This window comes from Coregonus lavaretus, assembly GCF_964263955.1.
Source record: "Coregonus lavaretus genome assembly, chromosome: 12".
In the NCBI taxonomy this organism is placed as follows: Eukaryota; Metazoa; Chordata; class Actinopteri; order Salmoniformes; family Salmonidae; genus Coregonus; species Coregonus lavaretus.
The window spans coordinates 49,844,799-49,869,416 of record NC_139999.1 but is presented as its reverse complement, the minus strand read 5'-3'; the positions used below and the strand labels follow the sequence as shown (position 1 = coordinate 49,869,416).

At 43.9% G+C, this 24,618-nt stretch overlaps 2 protein-coding genes across 5 annotated transcripts; one reads left to right on the top strand and one right to left on the bottom strand.

Annotated features, from left to right (window-relative positions):
• The first annotated feature begins 2,251 nt into the window (after window positions 1-2,251).
• Window positions 2,252-8,934, top strand: LOC311139037 (keratin, type II cytoskeletal 8-like). Of its 4 annotated transcripts, none has more exons than XM_084173880.1 (10): window positions 2,252-2,348; window positions 2,533-3,028; window positions 4,828-5,036; window positions 5,168-5,228; window positions 5,365-5,460; window positions 5,634-5,798; window positions 5,955-6,080; window positions 6,281-6,501; window positions 6,624-6,679; window positions 6,832-8,934. In XM_084173880.1, the coding sequence occupies exons 2-10, from the start codon at window positions 2,573-2,575 to the stop codon at window positions 7,026-7,028; spliced, it is 1,587 nt and encodes a 528-aa protein (XP_084030006.1). In that variant the 5' UTR covers window positions 2,252-2,348; window positions 2,533-2,572; the 3' UTR covers window positions 7,029-8,934. The 4 variants fall into 4 exon arrangements, with proteins under 4 accessions (XP_084030006.1, XP_084030007.1, XP_084030008.1 ...); XM_084173881.1 differs by having other exon boundaries at window positions 2,255-2,377; XM_084173882.1 differs by lacking the exon at window positions 2,252-2,348 and having other exon boundaries at window positions 2,490-2,657; window positions 2,850-3,028.
• A 335-nt stretch (window positions 8,935-9,269) lies between these two features.
• On the bottom strand, window positions 9,270-24,271 carry LOC311139039 (scavenger receptor cysteine-rich domain-containing protein SCART1). Its single transcript, XM_084173885.1, has 7 exons — window positions 24,224-24,271; window positions 14,979-15,281; window positions 11,598-11,918; window positions 10,808-11,149; window positions 10,241-10,365; window positions 9,779-9,959; window positions 9,270-9,573 (listed from the first exon to the last, which is right to left on the bottom strand). Exons 3-7 carry the CDS (start codon window positions 11,758-11,760, stop codon window positions 9,341-9,343), a joined length of 1,044 nt encoding a protein of 347 aa, XP_084030011.1. The 5' UTR covers window positions 11,761-11,918; window positions 14,979-15,281; window positions 24,224-24,271; the 3' UTR covers window positions 9,270-9,340.
• Window positions 24,272-24,618: the final 347 nt, after the last annotated feature.

The window sequence follows — 24,618 nt, the reverse complement described above, 5'->3', positions numbered from 1 at the left end:
GAGGAGGTCAGATGACCTGGCAGTGTGGTGCCAGGCTAACAACCTCTCCCTCAACATGATCAAGACAAAGGACATGATCGTGGACTACAGGAAAAGGAGGGCCAAGCACGCCCCCATTCTCATCGACGGGGCTGTAGTGGAGCAGGTTAAGAGCTTCAAGTTCCTTGGTGTCCACATCACCAACGAACTGTCATAGTCCAAACACAGCAAGACAGTCATGAAGAGGGCACGACAACGCCTATTCCCCCTCAGGAGACTGAAAAGATTTGGCATGGGTCCTCAGAACCTCAAAAAGTTATACAGATGCACCATCGAGAGAATTCTGACTGGTTGCATCACCGCCTGGTATGGCAACTGCTCAGCCTTCGACCGCAAGGCAGTACAGAGGGTAGTGCGTACGGCCCAGTACATCGCTGGGGCCAAGCTTCCTGCCATCCAGGACCTCTATACCAGGCGGTGTCAGAGGAAGGACCTCAAAATTGCCAAAGACTCCAGCCACCCTATTCACAGACTGTTCTCTCTGCTACCGCACGGCAAGTGGTATCGGAGCGCCAAGTCTAGGTCCAAAAGGCTTCTTAACAGCTTCTACCCCTAAGCCATAAGACTCCTGAACAGCTAACTAAATGGCTACCCGGACTATTTGCCTTGAACCCCCCCCCCCCCATTTTTACACTGCTGCTACTCTCTGTTTATTATCTATGCATAGTCACTTTACCTCTACCTACATGTAAATATTACCTCAATTACCTCGACTAACCTGTGCCCCCACACATTGGCTATGTACCGGTACCCCCTGTATATAGCCTCGTTACTGTTGTTTTATTGTTGCTCTTTAATAAAAAAATCTATTTATATTTTCTTCTATTTTTCTTTTTTTTAAACTTTAGTTTATTTGGTAAATACTTTCTTAACACTTATTTTTCTTAAAACTGCATTGCTGGTTAAGGGCTTGTGAGTAAGCATTTCACTGTAAGGTCTACACCTGTTGTATTCGGCGCATGCGACAAATAAAATGTGATTTCATTTGATTTCATTTGTACTGTTTCTATCATATGTTTTCAATGCACTTTAAATAAAGTTTGGTTTGATTGAATATGTCTTGATTTCAAATTCAATTAATCACTCAATCAACCTAAGGAACGAGTCAGGAGTCGCACAACACACTGTCTATGAGATATAACTCATGCATCAACATCTGTTGCCAAGAAGAGTCATGCACATGTCTGGTCAACATTGCTATGAGACAAAGTTCGCAGACACTTTCTCACACACATTCACAAAATTCAAGAGACAGAGCTAAAATTCCCCTCACTGAAAGTAGGTGTATACTGTATGTTGAAAATAAATTGTAGAGTTTCCAATTGCCAAAGGAGTACAGTATACTGGCAATTATATCACTGGAACCTAAGGCATCAACTTGTCTGTCATTAAAATCATCCACTGGGTGTGGTGAACTAAAGTTGGCATGATCAAAGCGAGTAAGCGATTATACTACTGAAAGAGGTTGTAATATACGTAATTCATTCATGTGCAAGACTGTACTCCAAAGATTGTGAACTTGGCCACGCTGTAGACATGTATAAACTTTAATATATGCATTTGCCCTAAGCAAATCCTTCTGTGCCAGCCTCTTCAAGCCTCTTTCGCTCCCCCTAAGGCTCTGCATCAGTAGACTGATAGTATAACAGCTTATGTCAGAGACTAGGGTAGTTTTGTATAGTGACTGAAAATAACAAGTACATGCACCTAGGCTTTACATGTGGTTTGGGTCAATCTAATGAGCCACTCTGCTGCAGGTCCGACAAACATTGGATATGTGTGACTGTGTGTGTGTATGCATATGGGTGTGTGTTGTGTCTATACAGTAGGCTTGCCTTTTCATATAGGGTATGTTTATTTAAGTTATGTAAACACATCAAAATGTCCACCATACATAGTGAAGACATAGTGACACAACAATAAAGTATCTCAAAGTAACCACATTTTACTGCATTTCTCCTTCACTTTCTCATAGCTCTGTAACTACTCTCGTAGCTCTGTAAGCTAGTGCACATTCATTCTCTTGAAGAGACCTCTCGTAAAATGCAATTATTCCCAAAGGTTAAAAGACTCACCCTACTTGTCTACTCACATTCACCCCCCCCCCCCCCCCCTCTCTCTCTCCACAACTCTCTCTCTCTCTCTCTCCCCTTTAGCCAGAATCAGGGTGTGTCATGGGCTTATCTCCTCTCAATCCTTCTCTACCAGTCTGACAGGACGGGCCACTCCTGCCAGCCACAGCCTCAGAGAACCAAGGGAGAGGAAGGAGGAGGGAAAGAAAGAGAAGGGGGAAAGAGAGAGAAGTGCAGGTAAAAGTGGGTGTGTCAACCTGTTCCAGGTAAATGCTCCTCCCCTTGGCTCAAGAGTAGGATAAAATCCGTCCGGCGTCAGCCAGATCGTCACTTGAGGGACTTGACTCTCCTTTTGAAGCCTCCTTGTCCTCTGTCCTTCTTCTGTTGCTCTCTACCTCTCTCTGTTTTTTCGAGAATTCAGGCTTGTAAAGCAGAGTCAACTCCACCCTAAAGTTTCAACCATGAGCTTCAGCAGGACAAGCTACTCCAGCGGCGGCAGCAGCATGGGCGGCAGCAGCATGAGCGGCGGCATGGGCGGCGGCATGGGTGGCGGCACCAGCATTCGCAGGAGCTTCACCAGCCAGTCAATGATTGCCCCCGGATCCACCAGGATGAGCAGCGGATCTGTCCGCCGTTCTGGCGCCGGGTTCGGTGGTGGCATGGGCATGGGCGGAGGCAGCAGCTTCGGCTACAGCAGCAGCAGCAGTGCAGGTGGCTACGGTGGTGGTCTCGGTGCAGGATTCGGTGGTGGTATGGGTGGTGGATTTGTTTGCGCCCCCATCACAGCTGTCACAACCAACCAGAGCCTGCTGGCCCCCCTGAACCTGGAAATCGACCCCAACATCCAGGTGGTCCGCACCCACGAGAAGGAGCAGATCAAGACCCTCAACAACCGCTTCGCTTCCTTCATCGATAAGGTCAGTTCCTGTTAACCCTATGTGACTCCACCTCGCCTGCACTACAAACACTGAGCATTCACATTGATATCGATTGCATTCTATCTTACTGTATATACTGTAATGAGCAACATAAGTACCAGTACACGTTTCCATTGACTTTCTCATACACTGAATTTATTCTTAAAGAAAGTGAACTTAAAGCCTGTGTTCAGAATGATATTATGGTGCTTTGCTCGTGTAGAGCTATACTATTTGCAGGCTTCCTTGTCAGACTGTTGTTAAGTAACCAAATAGATATTTGACATTGACTACCAGGACATGATGAGATACTTGTATTTTGTATCACTATGCAATGATCACAATCAATGGAGTTAACCAGAAAGGTGACAAATACAAGCGTTTGCTCTCACCTCACATATTAGCATCCTAATATAAAAGGATTCCCTGGCTGTATATAGCTGAGAAAAGCTGATTTCAATATGCAGGCATGTTTCATTTTCTGCTGACAAAGCCCTTATGTCACAACTCCCCTTATGAGCTCAAGAATATTACACTCTGGTTCAAAGAAAGAGAAAGATAGGACGCCAAGGCAGCTATGAATCTTATCTCTAATGCTGCATCCGTCAACTGTGCAGAAGCTGTTTCTGACTCTGCCCCTGTGTTTAACTTTCACAAAAGGACTCCACCCAGGAGTTGCAAAAAAAAAAAAAAAGATAGCCCATGGCCTTGTCAGGGCCTGTGACTGTAGTGGACTCTGTGGCTGCTATCTAAACAAGGGTGGAGACCCGTCTCTCACCCCATGACTCACCCCATCTCATACCTGCGGGGTGTGGTCATGTGGACCTAGCCACAGAGTCCAAAGTCTATGCCTGTCGCTGTTGTTCTGGGAGATGAGTATGTTGGGTGCAGTTGCAGTAAATCAACTTTCCCTACTGTCTTTTCCAAGTGAAGATGAACTCCATGTTTCCACCAGCCTATAGGTATTTTCACCTGCACACCCCCTATATGCCTTGCTTGAGGTAGAGAATAAATTAAATCCCCTTAATTGGCAGAGAGTCAACTCTCACAAGCAAGGCAAACAACAAAGTAAACACCCCTTCAAAGCTGCTTTTGTCTTCAGTGGTTTATCTGCCACACCTAGTTCTTTATGGCTGGAATGAATGCGTGGCCTTCACAGTGAAATGGAGCAAAAGAGATATGAGAGATAGGTAAAACATTTCAAGCCATACACAGTGAGCCTCTCCTAGGCAGAGAAAGTCTGGATATGCTTTGGGATGCCGATAAACACTCTTACACTTGCCTACAATCTTTTGTTTTGAGAGTGAACAATGAGAGCTACACATCTCAGGGCAGATTATCGATGGGATCAGGTTTCATCTTGCCTCCCAGGATGTAAGCTTCTCAGACTGGATGTATACCCATAGATTACCATATGTCATCATCAGTTAAATGAACAATGTCTTGGACAGGGAGTGGCTGTTCAAGCCCAACCCTGTGATGCTATCTACACAGCTATGCAGGTACTGGTGTGGCTTTTACTGCAAGTCCACTACAAGGTCGACATCAGTGAAGTTATTTTTTTGCCACACCATTGGAGCCCAATTCTTTCTACTCCCTTTTAAAAATTGACAGAACTTTTTTTTGATCACCAAGTCTACTCAGAAGAAAGGCTGACAACTGAATTTGAATTTAGAGTCTATAAAGCCTTATTTATGGATCCATCCATCTATCCATCCATCGCCCATCATCATTCATTAATGAACACATTCATCCATTTATTCACTCACTCACTGACCATTTCCCTTTTGTCCCTGCAGGTGCGTTTCCTGGAGCAGCAGAACAAGATGCTGGAGACCAAGTGGAGCCTCCTGCAGGACCAGACCACCACCCGCTCCAACATCGACGCCATGTTTGAGGCCTACATCTCCAACCTGCGCAGACAGCTTGACGGCCTGGGCAACGAGAAGATGAAGCTGGAGTCGGACCTGCACAACATGCAGGGTCTGGTTGAGGACTTCAAGAACAAGTAAGTGTCGATATGTCGGATGTGCATCAAAAGTAGCCATATTAGTATAAGCAATAACCTTTAACCTCAGTGTAAGAAGCAACCCAGAGTGATGACTTTGCATGAAATATTGCCCTTTGCTTTGTCACCAGGTATGAAGATGAAATCAACAAGCGTGCCTCAGTGGAGAACGAGTTTGTCCTGCTGAAGAAGGTGTGCAGGATATAACATGATGTCTCGTCATAACTCATGTCAGAGTTAGAACCAATTTCAATTCCATTCCATTAACTCCTCTCTCCCTCCCTCTCCCTCCCTCTCTCTCTCTCTCTCTCTCTCTCTCTCTCTCCAGGATGTTGATGGTGCCTACATGAACAAGGTGGAGCTGGAGGCCAAGGTTGACGCTCTTCAGGATGAGATCAACTTCCTCAGGGCCGTCTACGAGGCGGTACGAACCATTCATTAACTTTTTCAACATTCATTAACTTTTTCACATTTACCATACAACACATAAGTCTTCCATATCTGAATCTTGGAGAGCTTCAACACTACATGATAGTCAGTGAATCAGATGCGGGCTGAAATCTAAAGGCTTCTCTCCATCCTATCTTGGTTCTTCAGGAGCTGCGTGAGCTGCAGGGCCAGATCAAGGACACCTCTGTCGTGGTGGAGATGGACAACAGCCGTAACCTGGACATGGACTCCATCGTGGCCGAAGTGCGCGCTCAGTACGAGGACATCGCCAACCGCAGCAGAGCTGAGGCCGAGACCTGGTACAAGCAGAAGGTAAGCCAAGTCCAGGTTTCAAGAGCAAGGTCAAAAGACATGAACATAGTTTACCAGGACATGTTCAGGCAAAATAAGCAACATTTCTGTGAGCGCTTCCTCAATCTTCACCTCCCTCATTTTAATTTTCTTAAATTTCTTCCTCACTTTTCTCAGTATGAGGAGATGCAGAGCTCTGCTGGACAGTATGGCGAGGACCTCCGCTCAACCAAGACTGAGATCGCCGAGCTGAACCGCATGATTTCTCGTCTCCAGAATGAGATTGAGTCTGTCAAGGGACAGGTGAGGGTGCCATCTCATTTTAGAACCTCCTTTATGAGGATTGTCTGTAAATGGCTGATGTCCAAGCAAGATGGTTCATAGCACTAGTGTATTACCATTAGCCGCTAATCCATGTTTCTACAGTGGATACAGGCTAATGTCAATGAGCAGTTTGCTAATATTCGAGGTTAATGCTAATGCACCATTCTCTTTTACCACAGCGGGCCAACCTTGAGGCTCAGATTGCTGAGGCAGAGGAGCGTGGTGAGATGGCGGTGAAGGACGCCAAGCTCCGCATCAAGGACCTGGAGGATGCCCTCCAGAGAGCCAAGCAGGACATGGCCCGCCAGGTGCGTGAGTACCAAGAGCTGATGAACGTCAAGCTGGCCCTGGACATTGAGATTGCCACCTACAGGAAGCTGCTGGAAGGAGAGGAAAGCAGGTGAGTTAAAGCTGGATAGTTGAGACGTTAGCCTCTTAGCTTAGCATGTTATCAATACCAGTTAGCATCTTTTATCAACTTTCCAACCAAACTTCAATAACATTGGTGTTATCTATTCACAGAATATCCTCCGGTGGTGCATCTGCAACAATCCACGTGCAGCAGACCTCTGGCGGCAGTAAGTACCATTTTGATTTAATTTCTAATTGTCTCACCAGCTTTTACGTTATGCTGAGGAATACACATGGAGTTTGCCATGCATCATTGAAACCGAAATATCCTCTAGCTTTACAGCAGATTAAACTGATCCCACTCTCTCTCTGTACGCAGACTACTCCGGCGCAAGCTCAGGTGGATTCGGCTATGGCGGTGGCAGCGGAAGCTACGGCGGTGGCAGCAGCTTTGGCGGCGGCAGCAGCTTTGGCGGCGGCAGCAGCTACGGCGGTGGCAGCAGCAGCTACGGCAGTGGCGGAGGTGCCACCATCACCAAGTCCGTGACATCCACCAGCTCCAGCAGACGTTACTAGTGTCCTTCAACTCTCCACCCAAACCAGACTTATACCAATCCACGATGGTACGCAGTACTCTTAGTCACAGCAATATCCCTGTTGAGTTAAAAGTGATGGGGGAACATCTAGCAAACCTGATGATTTACAATGAGATTGATGAAATGTATTTACGTTTCTTTTTCAATCCCTCACAAGACAGAAAGATAAGAAGAAGAATACGGAAGTTGAATTACAGTGCCTTGATAGTGGTTCACTGGAAAACAATGAATGTATCAATGTGTTAATCCAGGCTCAATAGCTGTTCTCCCCTCATTCACATCTACTCTTTACCATAATTAGCAGGTAACCCAGAATGTAAAAGTGCCAGGTCCTCACAAGGCCTAAATTCCTAATTTTCTGCACTGACGATTAAAGGAATAGAAAAAGGAAAAAAAGAAGAAAAACATTTTAAGATCTTGAGGGAAAAGTTTAAACCAACCATAAAGAAAGCTTGCTAGGGATCCTCCTTGTATCTTTGTCAGCTTGTATGTTGCATCTAAATGCATCAGTGGTTGTTGGGCATATTGTTCTAGTGTCACACTCATAGGCGGCAGTGCCATGGTCATAATCAATCAACTATGGACACTTGCTGATTTGGCAGCTGAACGGAGAAAACCCTCCCACCCTTGTGGGAATACCCTCATATTCCTTTAAGGGGATTTATGAATGCTATGAAAGCAATTACATAATGTGTTCACGTAAACAAAAATAGGCCTTGTTACTAACACATGGCCTGTCTCTTTCATAGTGTACTGAAGTAGCCATACAGAAGCACCTGTAGTCAATCTTCACTCGCATAACTCTAAAGGAAATACATTTTTCTCAGAAGTTTACATTCTGTAAATAGTTTTCTTCTATGCTTGGTTTTGATTTTTATGACCATTAGAAGGAAACCAGATTTATTTGTGAAAGTTTTCTCAACAACCTACGTAATTTGTGACAATTGACTTTTTAACACCAAAAAGAACAAATTGAATAAATCTGCGATCTAAAATCACTGTCTGCTGTCTCTTTTACTATTTTTTCTTTTTTAATGTTTGCCTTTTTTCAGAATTTTGTGTGCTTCACATGCGTCTCTGGCACCATCTAGCACCTCCTTTGATCAAATGAAACTACAATGTTGAGCATTTTGGAATTTCAGAGTATTAAACCACATTAAACTGATAACTGCGTATTCATAAAATACTGATCATTTGACAAATACAACAAGCACTCAAAAACCCAGTTAGTTATCAGTCATTGTCTTATGAAGGGACACAACACTCAAACACATAATTAAAGACAACATCCAATGTTTTATTTCACATTCATTTCATATACAACAATTGAGTTTGATTGAACTATTTATGACTTCCTCGCCTACTCAAGACAGTCTTATTAGATTGCAATAAAGAAGCATAATCACAGACATATGAATGATTCCTCATGAAACTAGAACAAAAAAAGACCATAGAAGCATCCTTTGGAGGAAGGATTGTTGACATATATTTGACACTTGTGTCTTAAAATATAACTGGGAAATAATTAATTGAAGTTAGAATATTTGTGACATTTAGGCCTTACCCAGGCCTCCTTTAAGACTCCATAATGTTTAATCTGTAGGTGCTACAAAGCAAAAGTTGGCGTCATATGAAGCTTTACCACTTGCTCTGTAATATGAGTAGTATTTTGATTTCAATAACACATTTCTAATATAAATGTATAAATATTGAAAAATACATTACAGAGTGGGATCTCTGCTACTTTTAGAGTTATGATCCAATTTGTAAGCATTACCAACAGAGTGAACATGAAAACTGATTTAACAAATTGTCGCCCTCTGTGCTGGTGATTTGCAGGATGTACAAGGAGGGCTGTGATTGGTTACATTGCCTACAATGCCAATTTCTCTGTATAAAATGGGCCATAACTTTAAGACCAGCAGAGATCCCACTCTGGAACTTCGATATGCTCGTAGAGTAAATGTAATGAAAATCCCAAAAATCATTGTATTTTTTTTGTTCTAGTTTCATGAGGAATCCCTTATAGGGCAAATCACAAATGTCACCCTACTCCCCCCTGAGCACAGACGTAAATTAAGCGTCATTCCACGTTGGTTCAACATAATTTAATTTAAATGACATGGAAACAACGTTGATTCAACCAGTCTGTGCCTAGTGGGTCCCTTTATTGTGCACAACATCTTCACCATAGTCACATGACTGGTAGAAAGTAGGGCACTATATAGGGTTTAGGGTGAAGTTTCAGACAGGTCCATACATTTAATTGAATTGTAAATACACAAAAACGATCTACTGCACAGGGGTTGTATGGAGGTTTTCGGAGAGAGCTTCCTGCATGTTTCTGGACACTCCCTCCATTCCTGGTGCCTCTGGGCCAGCTGTGGACACCCCCTGAGAAGTGACAGCATTTGTTGTCTCCCCCTTCTGGACACGATAGACACACATATACACTAATATGGCCACTCCAGATACGGTTGTGAGGAGAGCTGTGATGATGAGTCCAACATTTGGTTTGTGCCATTCTGTTGAAAGGGAAGAGAGAACACAACAGTTACAGTGAACTGCGAGCATTGGGTATGGAGTGTAAGATCATTCAGACACAGTCATTATGTGGATTGCACTGTAGTACTCGATTACAGTACAGAGGAGGGGAGAGGCAGACATACTGTGATTACCTATATATAGATGGAGTTGCTTTTAGTAAAGCAAGAAAACGTAGGTACTCACTGCTCACGAAGATCCTCACTGAGGACCCAGTCTGTTCAGACTCTATAATTCTACAGGCATACTCCCCTGATATGACAGGGGCATGAAGCATGGTCCTCAACTCCTCTCCTGAGGCGATTGGCTCATTGTCGATTATGTTAATGTACGACTCTGTGGAGACCCTCGTCAAGTACATGGAAAGCTGAGGAAAATGATGTGAAGAAACATCACCAATGGAAATGTTGTTGACATATACAGTACTTGCATACACCCAGTAGCATTTTAGGGTTCATAGGTCAGATCAGTGGGCATGGTTGATATGCATAATAATTACTTCATAATAGGATGATACATCAATGCATTATCACTTATCTACCTACAACATATTTGGCTGGCTATCAAAAAAACTTTGAAGCCATTTTTCTCAGTTTCACTGTTAGCGAAGTTACTGTAGGGCAGTATTGTAAGGAGCTACAGTATTACCTTTTCCGTACCAAACCAAGGGGCATTGAACATGCAGGACAATTCCAACGAGTGCTCATCACTGATGTCGACTCTAGATACCTCTCTGTAGCCTGTGACTGAGATCTTGGGAGTTGGCAGAGCATCTACAGGCAGAGGGAGAGGATTTGAGATTGGAAAAATAGTACAGAAAACAAGACCTTAGGCTCTTACTGTGAGAAAAATCCATACAAAATATAAAAAGCAACAAATCTTCAAAATACAAGTATCTGGTCAAAACAGTGTCACAAAACATTAGGTAACACCCTTACAGAGTGTTTCCCAATCCTGCGGACCCAAAGGGTTGGATTCAAAACCAACAATAACACACCTGATTCAACTTATCAAAAGCTCGATGAGTAGTTTTTAAGTTGAATCCGCTGAGTTAGTGCTGGGCTATCAACAAACATGTGCAGACCTTTGGGTCCCCAGGACCAGGATTGGGAAAAACCCTGCCCTGATGGCAATTTAATAACCAACAACCTGTTAAAGAGTAGTACAGCATTAACACCAACCAACACATCTTGATGAAGAATGCACTCTACCCACCTGAGCAAACCATTTTCACCCCCTTCCTAAAGCTACAAAGGGGCTGCACCTCATCAATCTGACACTCCCTGAGTCGTCCCTCGCTTCCTCTGCACAATATGGACCCCATGGAGAAGTCATCAACCTTACGGTTGTAGTCTTGCTTCGTCGAGACGGAAAATAGTGTCCCACAGCCCAGCTCTCGACAAACCACGCTACCCATTGCCCGGTTCCAGCTTTCTAACTGTTGGACAGAAACTCTGTCTTGGCACACAGGGCCCCAGCTGCCTCTGACCTGCACCTCCAGTTGTCCCAGACACTCGGAGCCCTGATACTGGGGCACAAGACGGATAGGGGCCTCCTCTGTGAGAAGCAGGGTGGAGGGTCAGAGGACATATTACATATTCAACAGGTTACTTTTTAGTTAGTCATTTTAATCTGGTCATATACAGTATAAAAAATAAAGAAGAAAAGTCACATGCATATACTGTTTGCTCACAACAATTTACTAGATAAACCGACGTTTCGACTCACAGTGCCTTCTTGAAGAGGGCACTGAGTGCCAAAACATTTGTTTACCTATTAAATATACAGGTGTCGACTTTCTTTCGTATTTTTATACAGTTTACTCTCCTTTAGTTAACACCTCTACAAACAGTTTTTGGGTGTGCGTCAGCTCATGCTTTTTACTGGACTCTGGTCATATTCAGTGCCTGCAGACTGCCAACACATTACGTTACATTACAGTACAACACAGCATCATTACTGTAGGCCAATTGACTATTATCTCTTCCTGAGCTCATACACTGACCTGCAATAGCTGGGAGGGGACTGGAGGGAGGAGAGAGGTAAATATGCTGGTTGAAGTCCACAATCTCCAGTCTGCAGACAAACTCAAAGGTTTCTGTGCCGTCCACTAGCCACCTGCTCAGTGTTATGGAATCGTGGATGTCAAGCAGGGCCGCTAACCCCATAAGCTTAAAGATCTCATTTCCCACAGTAACAGGCAGCTCTCTGTAGTAAAGGGCCAGGGTTCTGTTGGGGAAGTGGGTGGTAGTTTGGCAGTTCACGGTGTAGTTTCCTCCAATGGGTATGAAGGCGGGCACAACCAAATTCGGCGCTGGGAGAGAGGCTGTTCGAGTGGAGAGGACAGATGGAGAGAGATAAGAGGGTGAGAGAGATAGGACAGTGAATGTCATACATTTATTGATGGACAGTTCTCTCTTTAAGTCTTCATCTCTTGGCTATTTGTTCCTTTGTAGGTTTCAGTAATCATAATGACTTAGGGATCGATTCAAGCCGTATTGCGACAACCCCTGATGGCCACTAGATTATTGCCAACTGATCTCTCGTTAAACCATCAATACGAGGTAAAATCACCCGCACAGCTGATCTCAATTGCAACCATTATCCACCACCAATTTACCGCCCGATAAAGGCGCTTGCAGACGGGCCACGGTCAATGGCAATTGAACCGTGAGAAAATCTGCCTACCGTGTGTAGAGACCAGCGGTCCTGGTTGTTGTCAGCTCGAATGCTGTCATTAAAACATTGTTTGATTGGTTGATGAATTCTGCTCATTGGTCAACGATGTGCATCGGCCGCACAAGACTTCAGCTAATTTAATCTTTTGGCGCCCCGAGCACCGATCCAGCAGTGCCGCTCACGGGGGCGAGCACCCTGAACTGTGCCGCTTGCAAAACTACTTGCGTTTTGCTGCCTGACTTCCTACTCCCATTAAGTCTATGAGACCTTCGCCAGTTACCGCGGCTCGTCTATAAGTGCCTTAACACGGACGTCGGTGTTATCGTTCATCAGGGACACTGGACATAATGACGAGAAGCTTGTGCCTCTGGCCTAACAATAGGGTTTGTTGTCCACAGAGTGGAACGGCTGGCTGCCCCCGTCTATTCCTTTCTTTGGATTGGTGGATACATCTCGTTATTTTAATACTTTTTTGAATATTCAAAGGGTGTTGACGTCAACCGCCTGTATTCAATGGAGAGTGAGATGCTTGTCTCATAAATATGCACAGTCTCGAATTCCGATATAAAGTGCTTTTTCTCAAAGTTGCCGGGATGTCACGTGCATCACACTTACACTCAACGGCCAGTTTATTAGGCACACCACCCCGTTCACGAAAACGGATCGCTCCTACAGAAAGTGAGTCACGTGGCTTGCTATATAAAGCAGGCAGACAGGCATCGAGGCATTCAGTTACTGTTCGATTGAACGTTAAAATGGGCAAAACAAGTGATCTAAGCAACTTTGAGCATGGTATGATTGTCGGTGCCAGGCACACCAGACCCAGTATCTCAGAAACGGCCACCCGCCTGGGCTTTTCACACATGACAGTGTCTAGGGTTTACCGAGAATGGTGCGACAAACAAAAAACATCCAGTCAGAGGCAGTCCTGGAAAACAGCTTGTTGATGAGAAAGGTCGAAGGAGAATGGCAAGAATCGTGCAAGCTAACGGGCGGGCCACAAACAGACAAATAACGGTGCAGTACAACAGTGTTGTGCAGAACGACAGCTCGGAACACACAACTCGTTGATCCTTGACGGAATGGGCTATTGCAGCAGATGACTACACCGGGTTCCACTCTTATCAGCTAAAAACAAGAAGAAGCGGCTCCAGTGGGCACACGATCACGAACACTGGACAATTGAGGAGAGGAAAAACATTGCCTAGAACATGACAGCAAGATCAGTTTATTTGAGTGGCCTGAGCAGTCCCCAGACCTCAACCCAATAGAACATATTTGGGATGGGGTGGAATGGGTTGTTTGCAGCATGAATGTACTGCCGTCCAATCTGCAGCAACTGCGTAATACCATTGTGTCAGCATGGACCAACATCCCTGTGCAACATTTCCGACACCTTGTAGAATGCCCCAAATAATTCAGGCTGTTCTGGGTCCGACCCGGTACTAGATTGTACCTAATAAACTGTCCGGTGAGTGAATATCAGTACACTCGTAACAACCTAAGCATTACGAAACTTCTACTAGATCAAATAAGCCTGACGTTTCAAAATAGCAATTCATTTTTTTTATTGACTAAATTCGACATTCTCTCATTGCCCCCCATACGAAAACTCCCCACTAGCTTAATGATTAATGATCTGCTTAACATGGACAGCTTTTGGGCGGAGTAAACCCTCTCGCTTCACATCTTCCTCTGTCTTTTAGTCCTATTTGCAACCAACATTTTTCAAGACAATTTTGCCCTCTGGTAGGTATCATCATCGGACCATTTTAATCTTGATATTTGAGCAGACTAACGGCGATGTATCTATTTGACAGTCATTCCATAGCCCTACAACTGAATGACAATGAGCCATACCTTACACATTTTATGTATGGCAGAAATCATGGTGTAGGACTAATTCTGCAGGAGTAGTGAATACAGACAATGAACATTTCCGCTGTCTTGTATCAAGCTTGACACCATAACAGCATCAGATCAGCTGGCCTGCTAGTTTTATTCCGCTGTTTTTTCGTTGCAACCAAGTAATTTTTTGCCTAGCTACCCAGACTCCTTGCTCCGGCCAAATGCTACGCCACGCCCACAGCATTAGTTTCTTCTCTGGATCTGAGTACACCCCCGACCCTTCCCCAAATGCGAACACATTTGGGGCCGTCTGATTGGTCCAGAAACCGATGGGTTGGGCCAAAGCCAGAACACACGTGGGTAAAGCGGCAGTTTGAAAATCTGTCATTGGCTTAGATACTCTGATTGGTTAGAGATGGTTTTACACTGCTGATACTCACTGTTTATTATCTATGCATAGCCACTTTACCCCTACCTACATGTACAAATTACCTCGACTAACCTGTACCCCCTCACATTGACTCGGTACCGGTACCCCCTTTATATAGCCTCGTTATTTTATTGTGTTACTTTTTATTGTCTTTTTTACTTTAGTTTATTTAGTAAATATTTTCTTAACCCTATTTCTTGAACTGCAATGTTGGTTAAGGTCTTGTAAGTAAGGTCTACACCTGTTGTATTCGTCGCAATATATTTTAGCCTCTTGGGGAGGCTAAAAGATGCATAGTTCAGCCATTATCCGAGAGGAAGTTGTATATCTGTTATATATTTTTTATTTTTTTTAAGTGAAGAGGGGCATCTGTTAAACATTACATGATGATCTGTAATAAGAGAGTTAGAGACATTACGACACACTTACAGATGGTGAGGTTGGCTGGATTGCTTGTTCCCGACACGTCTCCAGTACTGGTGGCATTGTACCAGCATACGTAGATCCCCTCATTGGCTGCAATGGCTTTCGTGGTGAACCTGACATTGTCTCTGGATTGTATAGTGAGGGAATCTATCGCAGAGAGGGATTGGTTGTCCCAGCCAAAAGAGACAGTTACTGGAAAGCGAACATTTATCGGAAGAGTGCATATCAGCTCCACGTCTGAGAAAAGTTCGATGTTGCGGCCAGAACTGGAGCGGTGGAAAGAGAGGGAGGGGGCTGGAAGAGGGCCTGTGGAACAGTGAGGAAATGTGTTCGATACTTTTCAATTTATTCTGTACCAGACCTTATTAAGACCCCGTCCTCCCCGCCTATCACACGCACACCTTGTTTTTTAATACATCATATTGCCTATGGGTTACACAGTGCCATGCAAAAGTACTTGGTTGCACCATTGTCACATTTCATAGAGTTAGATGGATCCAGCCTTGCAAAACTTTTATGAAACCAGGAAATGTCAGAACACCCCTTTACACTGATGCTTGCTACATAGGTTACCACACTACAGATCTCCATCACAACACATGACTTGTGAAGAGGATGTTGCTTTATAGAAGGACATTCTGATACAATGCAAAGTATACCACATTCTTAAGGGAAACTGTTACAACCTGTTTCCCTGTGTGTTATAGTTAGGGCCAGGGGTGTAATCATTACTCCAAACAGTTGCAAAACGTTCCTTTTTGCAACGAAAACTAGCGTATCTATTGGACAGGTTCAGCAAACAGGGAGGGATCTACCTGAATCTGAGTAATGACTACACCCTAGTTGTTATTATTTTCTCCTGAGTGGCGCAGTGGTCTAAGGCGCCGCATCGCAGTGTGCCACTAGAGATCCTGGTTCGAATCCAGGCTCTGTCGCAGCCGGCTGTGACCGGGAGACTCATGGGCGGCGCACAATTGGCCCAGCGTCGTCCAGGGTAGGGGAGGGAATGGCCGGCAGGGATGTAGCTCAGTTGATAGAGCATGGCGTTTGCAATGCCAGGGTTGTGGGTTCGATTCCCACGGGGGGCCAGTATAAAAAAATAATATGTATTCACTAACTGTAAGTCGCTCTGGATAAGAGCGTCTGCTAAATGACAAAAATTTAAAATGTAATTTAAATTTTGTTGTTGTTGTATTTCCATCATTCTCCACTAGGTTTGCTACAGGTATAAAATCCTAGGAAATGTTATTTAATTGACACAAGCTGTCTCCAATCAATCAATGAATATCTGATTGTGCATGAGTGTTTGGTGGGGGGATCGCCTAAGCCAGTGGAGGTGTAGCTTTACGAATCTTAATTGCACAAATTATTTGGAAAGGAATACTATTTGTAGAGGAGTGATTCTTCACCTCACTTTTCTCAAGCTGATCCTCTCCCAAAAAATGTGGGGTCAATTAGGGGCAGTTTAAGGCAGTGTTTCCCAAACTGTAGATTTACATAATAATAAATAATAATTTATTAAACTTCTATAGTGCTTTTCATTACACATATTTTTTTTGAAGCGCTGGAAAAAGCTAAACAAACCAGAATAAAATAAAACTGCTATAGGTTAAAGTAGGTCTGGACAGTGTTGAAAGTTTTGAGCGTTTCAAGCATCCACAGATGGCACTACAGTCAAAATGGAACCACGAGGCTTGAGCAGAGAGAGGTCAACAGGGGGAGATGAGCAGGTCCTCCGAAGGTAGGCCGGCAGCACAGTTCACTCTCCATTGAAGGTGTCTCACCTTGCCGTCCCCGCCATCTGACTGCCTCTTCTCCGTAGCAGTTGACTCTCAGGTCTTGTAGCGTAAAACGAGAAGTTTGTTTTTGAGCTCTCCAGTCTCCACTCACTCAGGATATTATGATGGCATCCCACTCATAACTTACTTCGGAGGAAACTTCCCGAGTGAAGAAGACATCACTGCCAGCTTGCCATGCATAAGTCCTCCTCATTGGGTCAGGAGACCGTAGAAACAACAAAACATAGGCTGGGGGTATTCAAATCAAAATACAACATTAGCTAGCCAGCCTGGTAGTATCGCTACCTAGCTATCTTGAGAAAGCTGATTTGTCATAAATTCACAGGCAGGAAACAAATAGCTGCAATCCAGACTTAATCTACACATAAAATTAAGTAAAAAGATAAACAAATAACACTTAAAAAGTATTAAATATTTACCAAATGTACAGGAGCGCTCTGCCTAGGCGACCTCATGGTGCAATGGTAACGATGGAACAATCAAATACATGTATTGTGTTGGTGTGTTGAAAACAGGCCCCCAGTGTCCGATCTCGAGCGTGAAGTCACAAGCTCTGCTTGTAGCAACCTAGCGGTGCCAAAAGCCCTGATCTGCCCTAGAAAGCCTATGTAAATTGAAATTATTTAAGATACTCTTTGAAGAGGTATGGTGTCAGATGTTTTGGGGAAATGGGCAGGGACTCTGCTGTCCTAGCTTCAGGGGGAAGCTGGTTCCACCATTGGGGTGCCAGGGCAGAGCTTGGACTGGGCTGAGCAGGAGCTGCCCTCCCGTAGGGGTGGGAGGGTCACGAGACCAGAGGTGGCAGAATGGAGTACTCAGGTTGGGGTTTAGGGATTGAGCAAAGCCTGAAGGGAGGGACAGTTCTGCTTGCTGCTCTGTAGGCAAGTACGATGGTCTTGTAGTGGATGCGAGCTTTGACTGGAAGCCAGTGGAGTGTGTGGAGGAATGGGGTGACATGGGAGAATTTGAGAAGGTTGAACACCAGGCGGGCTGCAGCATTCTGGATAAGTTGCCGGGGTTTGATGGCACAAGTGCCTGGATTAAGACCTGCGCAGCTTCCTGTGTGAGGTAGGGTCATACTCTATGGATGTTTTAGAGCATGAACCTGCAGGAGCGAGTCACTGCTTAGATGTTTGAAGAGAACGACAGGGTGTTGTCCAGTGTAACGCCAAGGTTCTTTGCACTCTGGGAGAGATCCTCTCCACATCACCTGGTAGGAGTGGCCTGCCAGGTAGGATGCAATCCAAGAGTGTGCAGAGCCTGAGATGCCCAGCCCTGAGAGGGTGGAGAGGAGGATCTGATAGTTCACGGTGTTGAAGGCAGCGGATAGATCTAGGAGGATGAGAACAGAGGAGATAGAGTCAACTTTGGCAGTGCGGAGAGCCTCCGTTACACAGAGAAGAGCAGTCTCGGTTGATTGACTCGTCTTGAAGCCTGACTGGTTAGAGTCAAGAAGATCGCTCTGAGAAAGATAGCGAGAGAGTTGGTCAGAGACAGCACGCTCAAGTGTTTTGGAAAGAAAAGAGGGGAGCGACTCGGGCCATTTTGAAGTAAGAGGGGATGCAGCCAATGGTCAAGGTTGAGTAGATGAGGGAAGTGAGGAATGGGAGGTCTCCAGAGGTGGACTGGAGAAGAGAGGAGGGAATTGGGTCGAGCGGGCAGGTTCTCGGGCCGCCCGATCTCACTGGTCGCAAGATTTCATCTGGAGAGAGAGGGGAAAAAGAGGTCAAGGTGTAGGGTAGTTCTCTGTGAGTGGGACCAGTGGATTTAATAGGCTGAGTGAATGTCGTCAACCTTCTTTTCAAAGTGGTTGACAAAGTCGTCCACAGAGAGGGAGGAGGGAGGGGGTGGAGGATTAAGGAGGGAGGATAGTGGAAAAGAGTTTCCTAGGGTTAAAGGCAGAAGCTGGAAATGTAGAGTGATAGAAAGTGGCTTTAGCAGTGGATACAGACCTTTTTTTTGTGTGCATTTTATTCATTTAGCAAACACTCTTATCCAGAGCAACTAGGGTTAAGTGGCTTGCTTAAGGGCACGTAAACAGATTTTTCACCTAGTTGGCTCGGGGATTCAAACCAGCAACATTTCAGTTACTGGCCCAACACTCTTAACCACTAGGCTACTTGCCAGGATAGAAAGTGGCTTTAGCAGTGGATACAGAGGAAGAGAAAGTAGAGAGGAGGGAGTTAAAGGATGATATGTCTTCCGGAAATTTAGTTTTCCGCAATTTTCGCTCAGCTGCCCGCAGCCCTGTTCTGTAAGCTCGCAATGAGTCGCGGGGCTGAGCCGGCCGGAAGGAAAGGAGACAATGGGGGTCATAGGATGCGGAAAGGGAGGATAGTAGGGTTGAAGACGCAGAATCAGGAGACAGAATGGAGAGATGATAGGATAGAAGAGGAGAGAGTAGTGGGAGAGAGAGATTGCGACGGCGCATGACCACCTGGTTAACGGCTGAGTGGCTAGGTTTGGAGGAGTGATCAGAGACCTGGAGGGGGGTTGCTGTGAGATTAGTAGGCGAGCAGCCTCTAGTAAAGACGAGGTCAAGCGTATTGTCTGCCTTGTGAGTGGGAGGGGACTGGGAAAGTGTGTGGTCAAAAGAGGCAAGGAGGGGAAAGAAAGAGTTGGAAAGATTATGAATTGAAGGCAGACATCGAGAGGTTGAAGTCGCCCAGTATGAAGAGCGGTGAGCCATCGTCATGAAATGATCTTATCAAGGTGTCAAGCTCATTGAGGAACTCTCTAAGGGCACCTAGTTTGCGATAGATTACAATAATGTTAAGCTTGAGTGGACAAGCTTGGAGTGACAGCATGGAATTCAAATCAGGAGATGGACAGGTGAGTGAGGGAGAAAATAGAAAATCTCCACTTAGGAGAAATGAGCAGCCCTGTGCCACCACCGCGATGACCAGATGCTCTCGGACTATGAGAAAAAACGTAGTCAGATGAAGAGAGAGCAGCAGTGTTCTCTGGGGTGATCCATGTCTCTGTCAGGTCCAAAATGTCTAGGGACTGAAGGGCACCATAGGCTGAGATGAACTCTGTATTCTTGACCGCAGATCGGCAGTTCCAAATGCTGCCGGAGACCAGGAATTCCACATGGGTTGTGCGCGCAGGGTACACTAAATTAGAAGGGTTGCCGCCAAGGGGTGGGGAGCGTCTGTAAAGCCTACAGGGAGTGGAGCAAACTGGGATAGAAACACACACATAGTTGCCAAAACTACAAAAGAGATAAATGAGATAATCTGAAAATAACTAGGTAAAATACTAAGGTAATAGAGTGGTGTGGAGACTTTCTCTCTTTCCTTCCTCTAATAACTTGTCAGAACCGCCTTTGTTTCGGCGACGGTCTTAGTTTTGATGACGAGACCGCCGCTGACACTGATTACCAAAACCACAACTGTCACAAATTACCTTGCCACTTAGTCCTGGTTGATGTGTCAACAATCAACTGCAAGTTATGAGCAGTCAGCAGTTCACACACCAAGTAGGATGCTCGGAAGACAGGCAGAACTTAAAGTAGATGGTCCTAGCTCGCAAAAAGACAGTACTAGACAACATGTGTGTAGGTTTTAAGTAGTAGGTACCCAAAAGCTCAGTAGTTACACAGTAGTCATTAAGGGAGAATTATATAGTGATTTGTGTAGGAAATAAGTAGTGTTCACCAGTAGTGAAAAGTCCCAATTTATCACTCATTACTTCTTAATTTACTACACATCTCAATAGCAATCAAGTGGTAAACCTGTAGGTTTTATGTAGATATTGTGTAGTAGTGATGAGTAGTAATTCAGTAGTACCTTTTCATGAGGGGCGGTCGCTGCTCCCCCCCGAATTCGCCACAATATACTTCCAGGGTTGGTTTCACTGACTCCCCTTAAACTTCCCCTAATTGACCAATTTTTAGAGTCCGTTGGAGAGGACTAGCTTGATCAAAGTGAGGTGTAGAATCACTGATCTACAAATAGTATTCCCTGCCAAATAATAGGCTTTGTGCAATTAAGAAAAAGATGTTGGATAAATGAAGTTCACTCAGGCCGTTTACCATATATATTTTTGGGCAGTTCCAGTTTATATTATAACTTTTATTTATATTCTTACTTCTAATTTGTATTCTATTTTCTATTATTATTTATAATATTATTATCATTGCATTGTTGGAAAGAGGTCTCAAGGTTAAGAATTTCACTGTAGTCTTTTACACTTGTGCTTATGGCGAATAAACATTTATAACTTGAAACTTAACTGGGTGTGTCTCCCATAGATGGGATTCGCTGAAAACGTCACTCAAAAGATGTGCGCGCATTGATGGGGCCGGAAGCCGTGCATTGTTATGATTCTGAACGGTCAGATAGCTAGCAACAATGACAAGAAGCTGCCATTTGGGGAATCGTAGGTGGCTCGTTTCAGCTAGTTTTATCTTGTTCCTGGTACCATGTCTTGTTTCGAGGTGTTTTGACTTATTTCATGTCAATGCTAATATCGCTATAATTCACTAGCTAGCTAACCAGCAACTGTAACAATGTATTTGAGAGACAACAAGTGCTCATTGTGCAATAGTTGCCCCATAGTTGCGCTCCCATTGGTTTTGTTGCTAAACAACCAACCAGTCTATGAAATAGCAGTTGGGTCTGGTCTACTTAGTTAAATGACTTTTATTCAATCAGAAACAAAACTGCTAAAAAGCTGAGTGGGGTGTCTCGCTTCCTCTTCCGTCTCTGAATAAGATTCGTAGAACTACGCGTCCCCTGGTTTAAGGCGTCCACATACATAGGTTTGGTTTGCACCTAGCAGACCTCTGCTAGGCAAAGCGAACATCTGTGCTCGCATAATCCCTAAAGAGCTTCACTTGGAAAACGAGAAAAAAGTGTCAATATTACTATTGTTTGTCCCTCTTGAGCCATAACATAGCCATAACACTTCCTCAAAATAGTCAGAATTAATCTAAGATAAATCAAGAAATCTGTCATTAATTTTGACGTTTTTGCCAAGGAGGTCTTTTCGCACAATTTGACATCTAACTAAGATGTTCGGTGCAGCATTTCTAAAGTGAAAACATTTGCATGAAAACTAGTTGTCTCTCGTTGAATGACAAAAAAACACTTAATTGAAGAATCCCGTACATAGTTTCCACTCCTACTGTTGACCTATCACCAACAGAGGGGAGTAGACTTAGGATACCGAACTTCAACTTGCCTCAAGAAAGCCGAAAAACCCTGCAGAAGACCAAAACGCACAGAAATGTCACAAAAATGTGTCATAATACAGTTGAAGTCGGAAGTTTACATACACCTTAGCCAAATACATTTAAACTCAGTTTTTAACAATTCCTGACATTTAATCCTAGTAAAAATTCCCTGTCTTAGGTCAGATAGGATCACCACTTTATTTTAAGAATGTGAAATGTCAGAATAATAGTAGAGAGAATGATTGATTTCAGACTTTATTTCTTTCATCACATTCCCAGTGTGTCAGAAGTTTACATACACTCAATTAGTATTTGGTAGCATTGCCTTTAAATTGTTTAACTTGGGTCAAATGTTTCTGGAAGCCTTCCACAAGCTTCCCACAATAAGTTGGGTGAATTTTGGCCCATTCCTCCTGACAGAGCTGGTGTAACTGAGTCAGGTTTGTAGGCCTCCTTGCTCACACACACTTTTTCAGTTCTGCCCACACATTTTCTATAGGATTGAGGTCAGGGCTTTGTGATGGCCACTCCAATACCTTCACTTTGTTGTCCTTAAGCTATTTTGACACAACTTTGGACGTATACTTGGGGTCGTTGTCCATTTGGAAGACCCATTTGCGACCAAGCTTTAACTTCCTGACTGATGTCTTGAGATGTTGCTTCAATATATCCACATAATTTTCCTTCCTCAAGATGCCATCTATTTTGTGAAGTGCACCAGTCCCTCCTGCAGCAAAGCACCCCCACAGCATGATGCTGCCACCCCCGTGCTTCACGGTTCTTCGGCTTGCAAGGCACCCCCTTTTTCCTCCAAACATAACGATGGTCATTATGGCCAAACAGTTATATTTTTGTTTCATCAGACCAGAGGACATTTCTCCAAAAAGTACGATCTTTGTCCCCATGTGCAGTTGCAAACCGTAGTCTGGCTTTTTTATGGCGGTTTTGGAGCAGTGGCTTCTTCCTTGCTGAGCGGCCTTTCAGGTTATGTCGATATAGGACTTGTTTTACTGTGGATATAGATCATTTTGTACCTGTTTCCTCCAGCATCTTATAATAATAATAATAATAATAATAATAATAATATGCCATTTAGCAGACGCTTTTATCCAAAGCGACTTACAGTCATGCGTGCATAAATTTTTACGTATGGGTGGTCCCGGGGATCGAACCCACTACCTTGGCGTTACAAGCGCCGTGCTCTACCAGCTGAGCTACAGAGGACCACACAAGGTCCTTTGCTGTAGTTCTGGGCTTGATTTGCACTTTTCGCACCAAAATCCGTTTATCTCTATGAGACAGAACAAGTCTCCTTCCTGAGCGGTATGACGGCTGTGTGGTGCGATGGTGTTTATACTTGCGTACTATTGTTTGTACAGATGAACGTGGTACCTTCAGGCATTTGGAAATTGCTCCCAAGGATGAACCAGACTTGATTTTCCCATGATGGCAAGCAAAGAGGCACTGAGTTTGAAGGTACGCCTTGAAATACATCCACAGGTACACCTCCAATTGACTCAAATTATGGCAATTAGCCTATCAGAATCTTCTAAAGCCATGACATCATTTTCTGGAATTTTCCAAGCTGATTAAAGGCACAGTCAACTTAGTGTATGTAAACTTCTGACCCACTGAAATTGTGATACAGTGAATTATAAGTGAAATAATCTTTCTGTAAACAATTGTTGGAAAAATTACTTGTGTCATGCACAAAGTAGATGTCCTAACAGACTTGCCAAAACTCTAGTTTTTTAACAAGAAATTTGTGGAATGGTTGAAAAACAAGTTTTAATGACTCCAACCTAAGTGTATGTAAACTTCCGACTTCAACTGTATATGCGCAAACTGTTTCGACTGGGAAGCATACGGTAAGCTTTAGGCGATCCCCCACCAAACACTCACTCACAACCAGACATTGATTGATTGGAGACAGCTTGTGTCAATTAAATAACATTTCATAGGATGTTATACCTGCAGCAAACCTAGTGGATAATGCTGTTCTAAAAATAACCCACATAAATCTACCAAAACAACTGGCCCTACTTATAGTGTACTGTATGTCTGCTGTCTGATTACTGTATCAGCTACATTACATAACATGTTTTTCAGTGATACTCTACTAATTATGCATAACATATAATACATAATGCGCCTTATTCACTCTCAAGTCGGGAACATAGATTAATTTACAGGGGGTACAACTGTGTATGGAGAGAAACAACTAGTTTTAACAAGCACATTTGGAAATATGCAAGAGAGAGCATGCTTACCCTGAGTCCAAACCACCCTGGCTGATTGCCCAAGCCACAAGATGGTGAGTACTGGATGAGAAGGAGAGAAAGGGACATTTTAGTGTTATGTAACTGCTCCAACTTCCCTCCCCACAACTTCCTGATAGTGAATATTATTTCAACCATACACTGACTGTAACATACACTATCGGTCAGAAGTTTTAGAACACCTACTCATTCAAGGGTTTTTCTTTCTTTTTTACTATATCTACATTGTAGAATAATAGTGAAGACATCAAAACTATGAAATAACATATGGAATCATGTAGTAACCAAAAAAGTGTTAAACAAAATAAACTATATTTGAGATTTGAGATTCTTCAAATAGCCACCCTTTGCCTTGATTACAGCTTTGCACACTCTTGGCGTTCTCT

Excerpts from the sequence above, each read along its gene's own strand:
- LOC311139037 (XM_084173880.1), top strand. The coding sequence starts at position 2,573 with ATGAGCTTCAGCAGGACAAGCTACTCCAGCGGCGGCAGCAGCATGGGC. Across the intron at positions 5,229-5,364 it reads AGTTTGTCCTGCTGAAGAAG|GATGTTGATGGTGCCTACAT; the intron begins GTGTGCAGGATA and ends CTCTCTCTCCAG. Across the intron at positions 6,680-6,831 it reads GCAGCAGACCTCTGGCGGCA|ACTACTCCGGCGCAAGCTCA; the intron begins GTAAGTACCATT and ends CTCTGTACGCAG.
- LOC311139039 (XM_084173885.1), bottom strand. The coding sequence starts at position 11,760 with ATGGGGTTAGCGGCCCTGCTTGACATCCACGATTCCATAACACTGAGC. Across the intron at positions 10,366-10,807 it reads GGTGAAAATGGTTTGCTCAG|ATGCTCTGCCAACTCCCAAG; the intron begins GTGGGTAGAGTG and ends CTCTGCCTGTAG. Across the intron at positions 9,574-9,778 it reads AGTGAGGATCTTCGTGAGCA|AATGGCACAAACCAAATGTT; the intron begins GTGAGTACCTAC and ends CCCTTTCAACAG.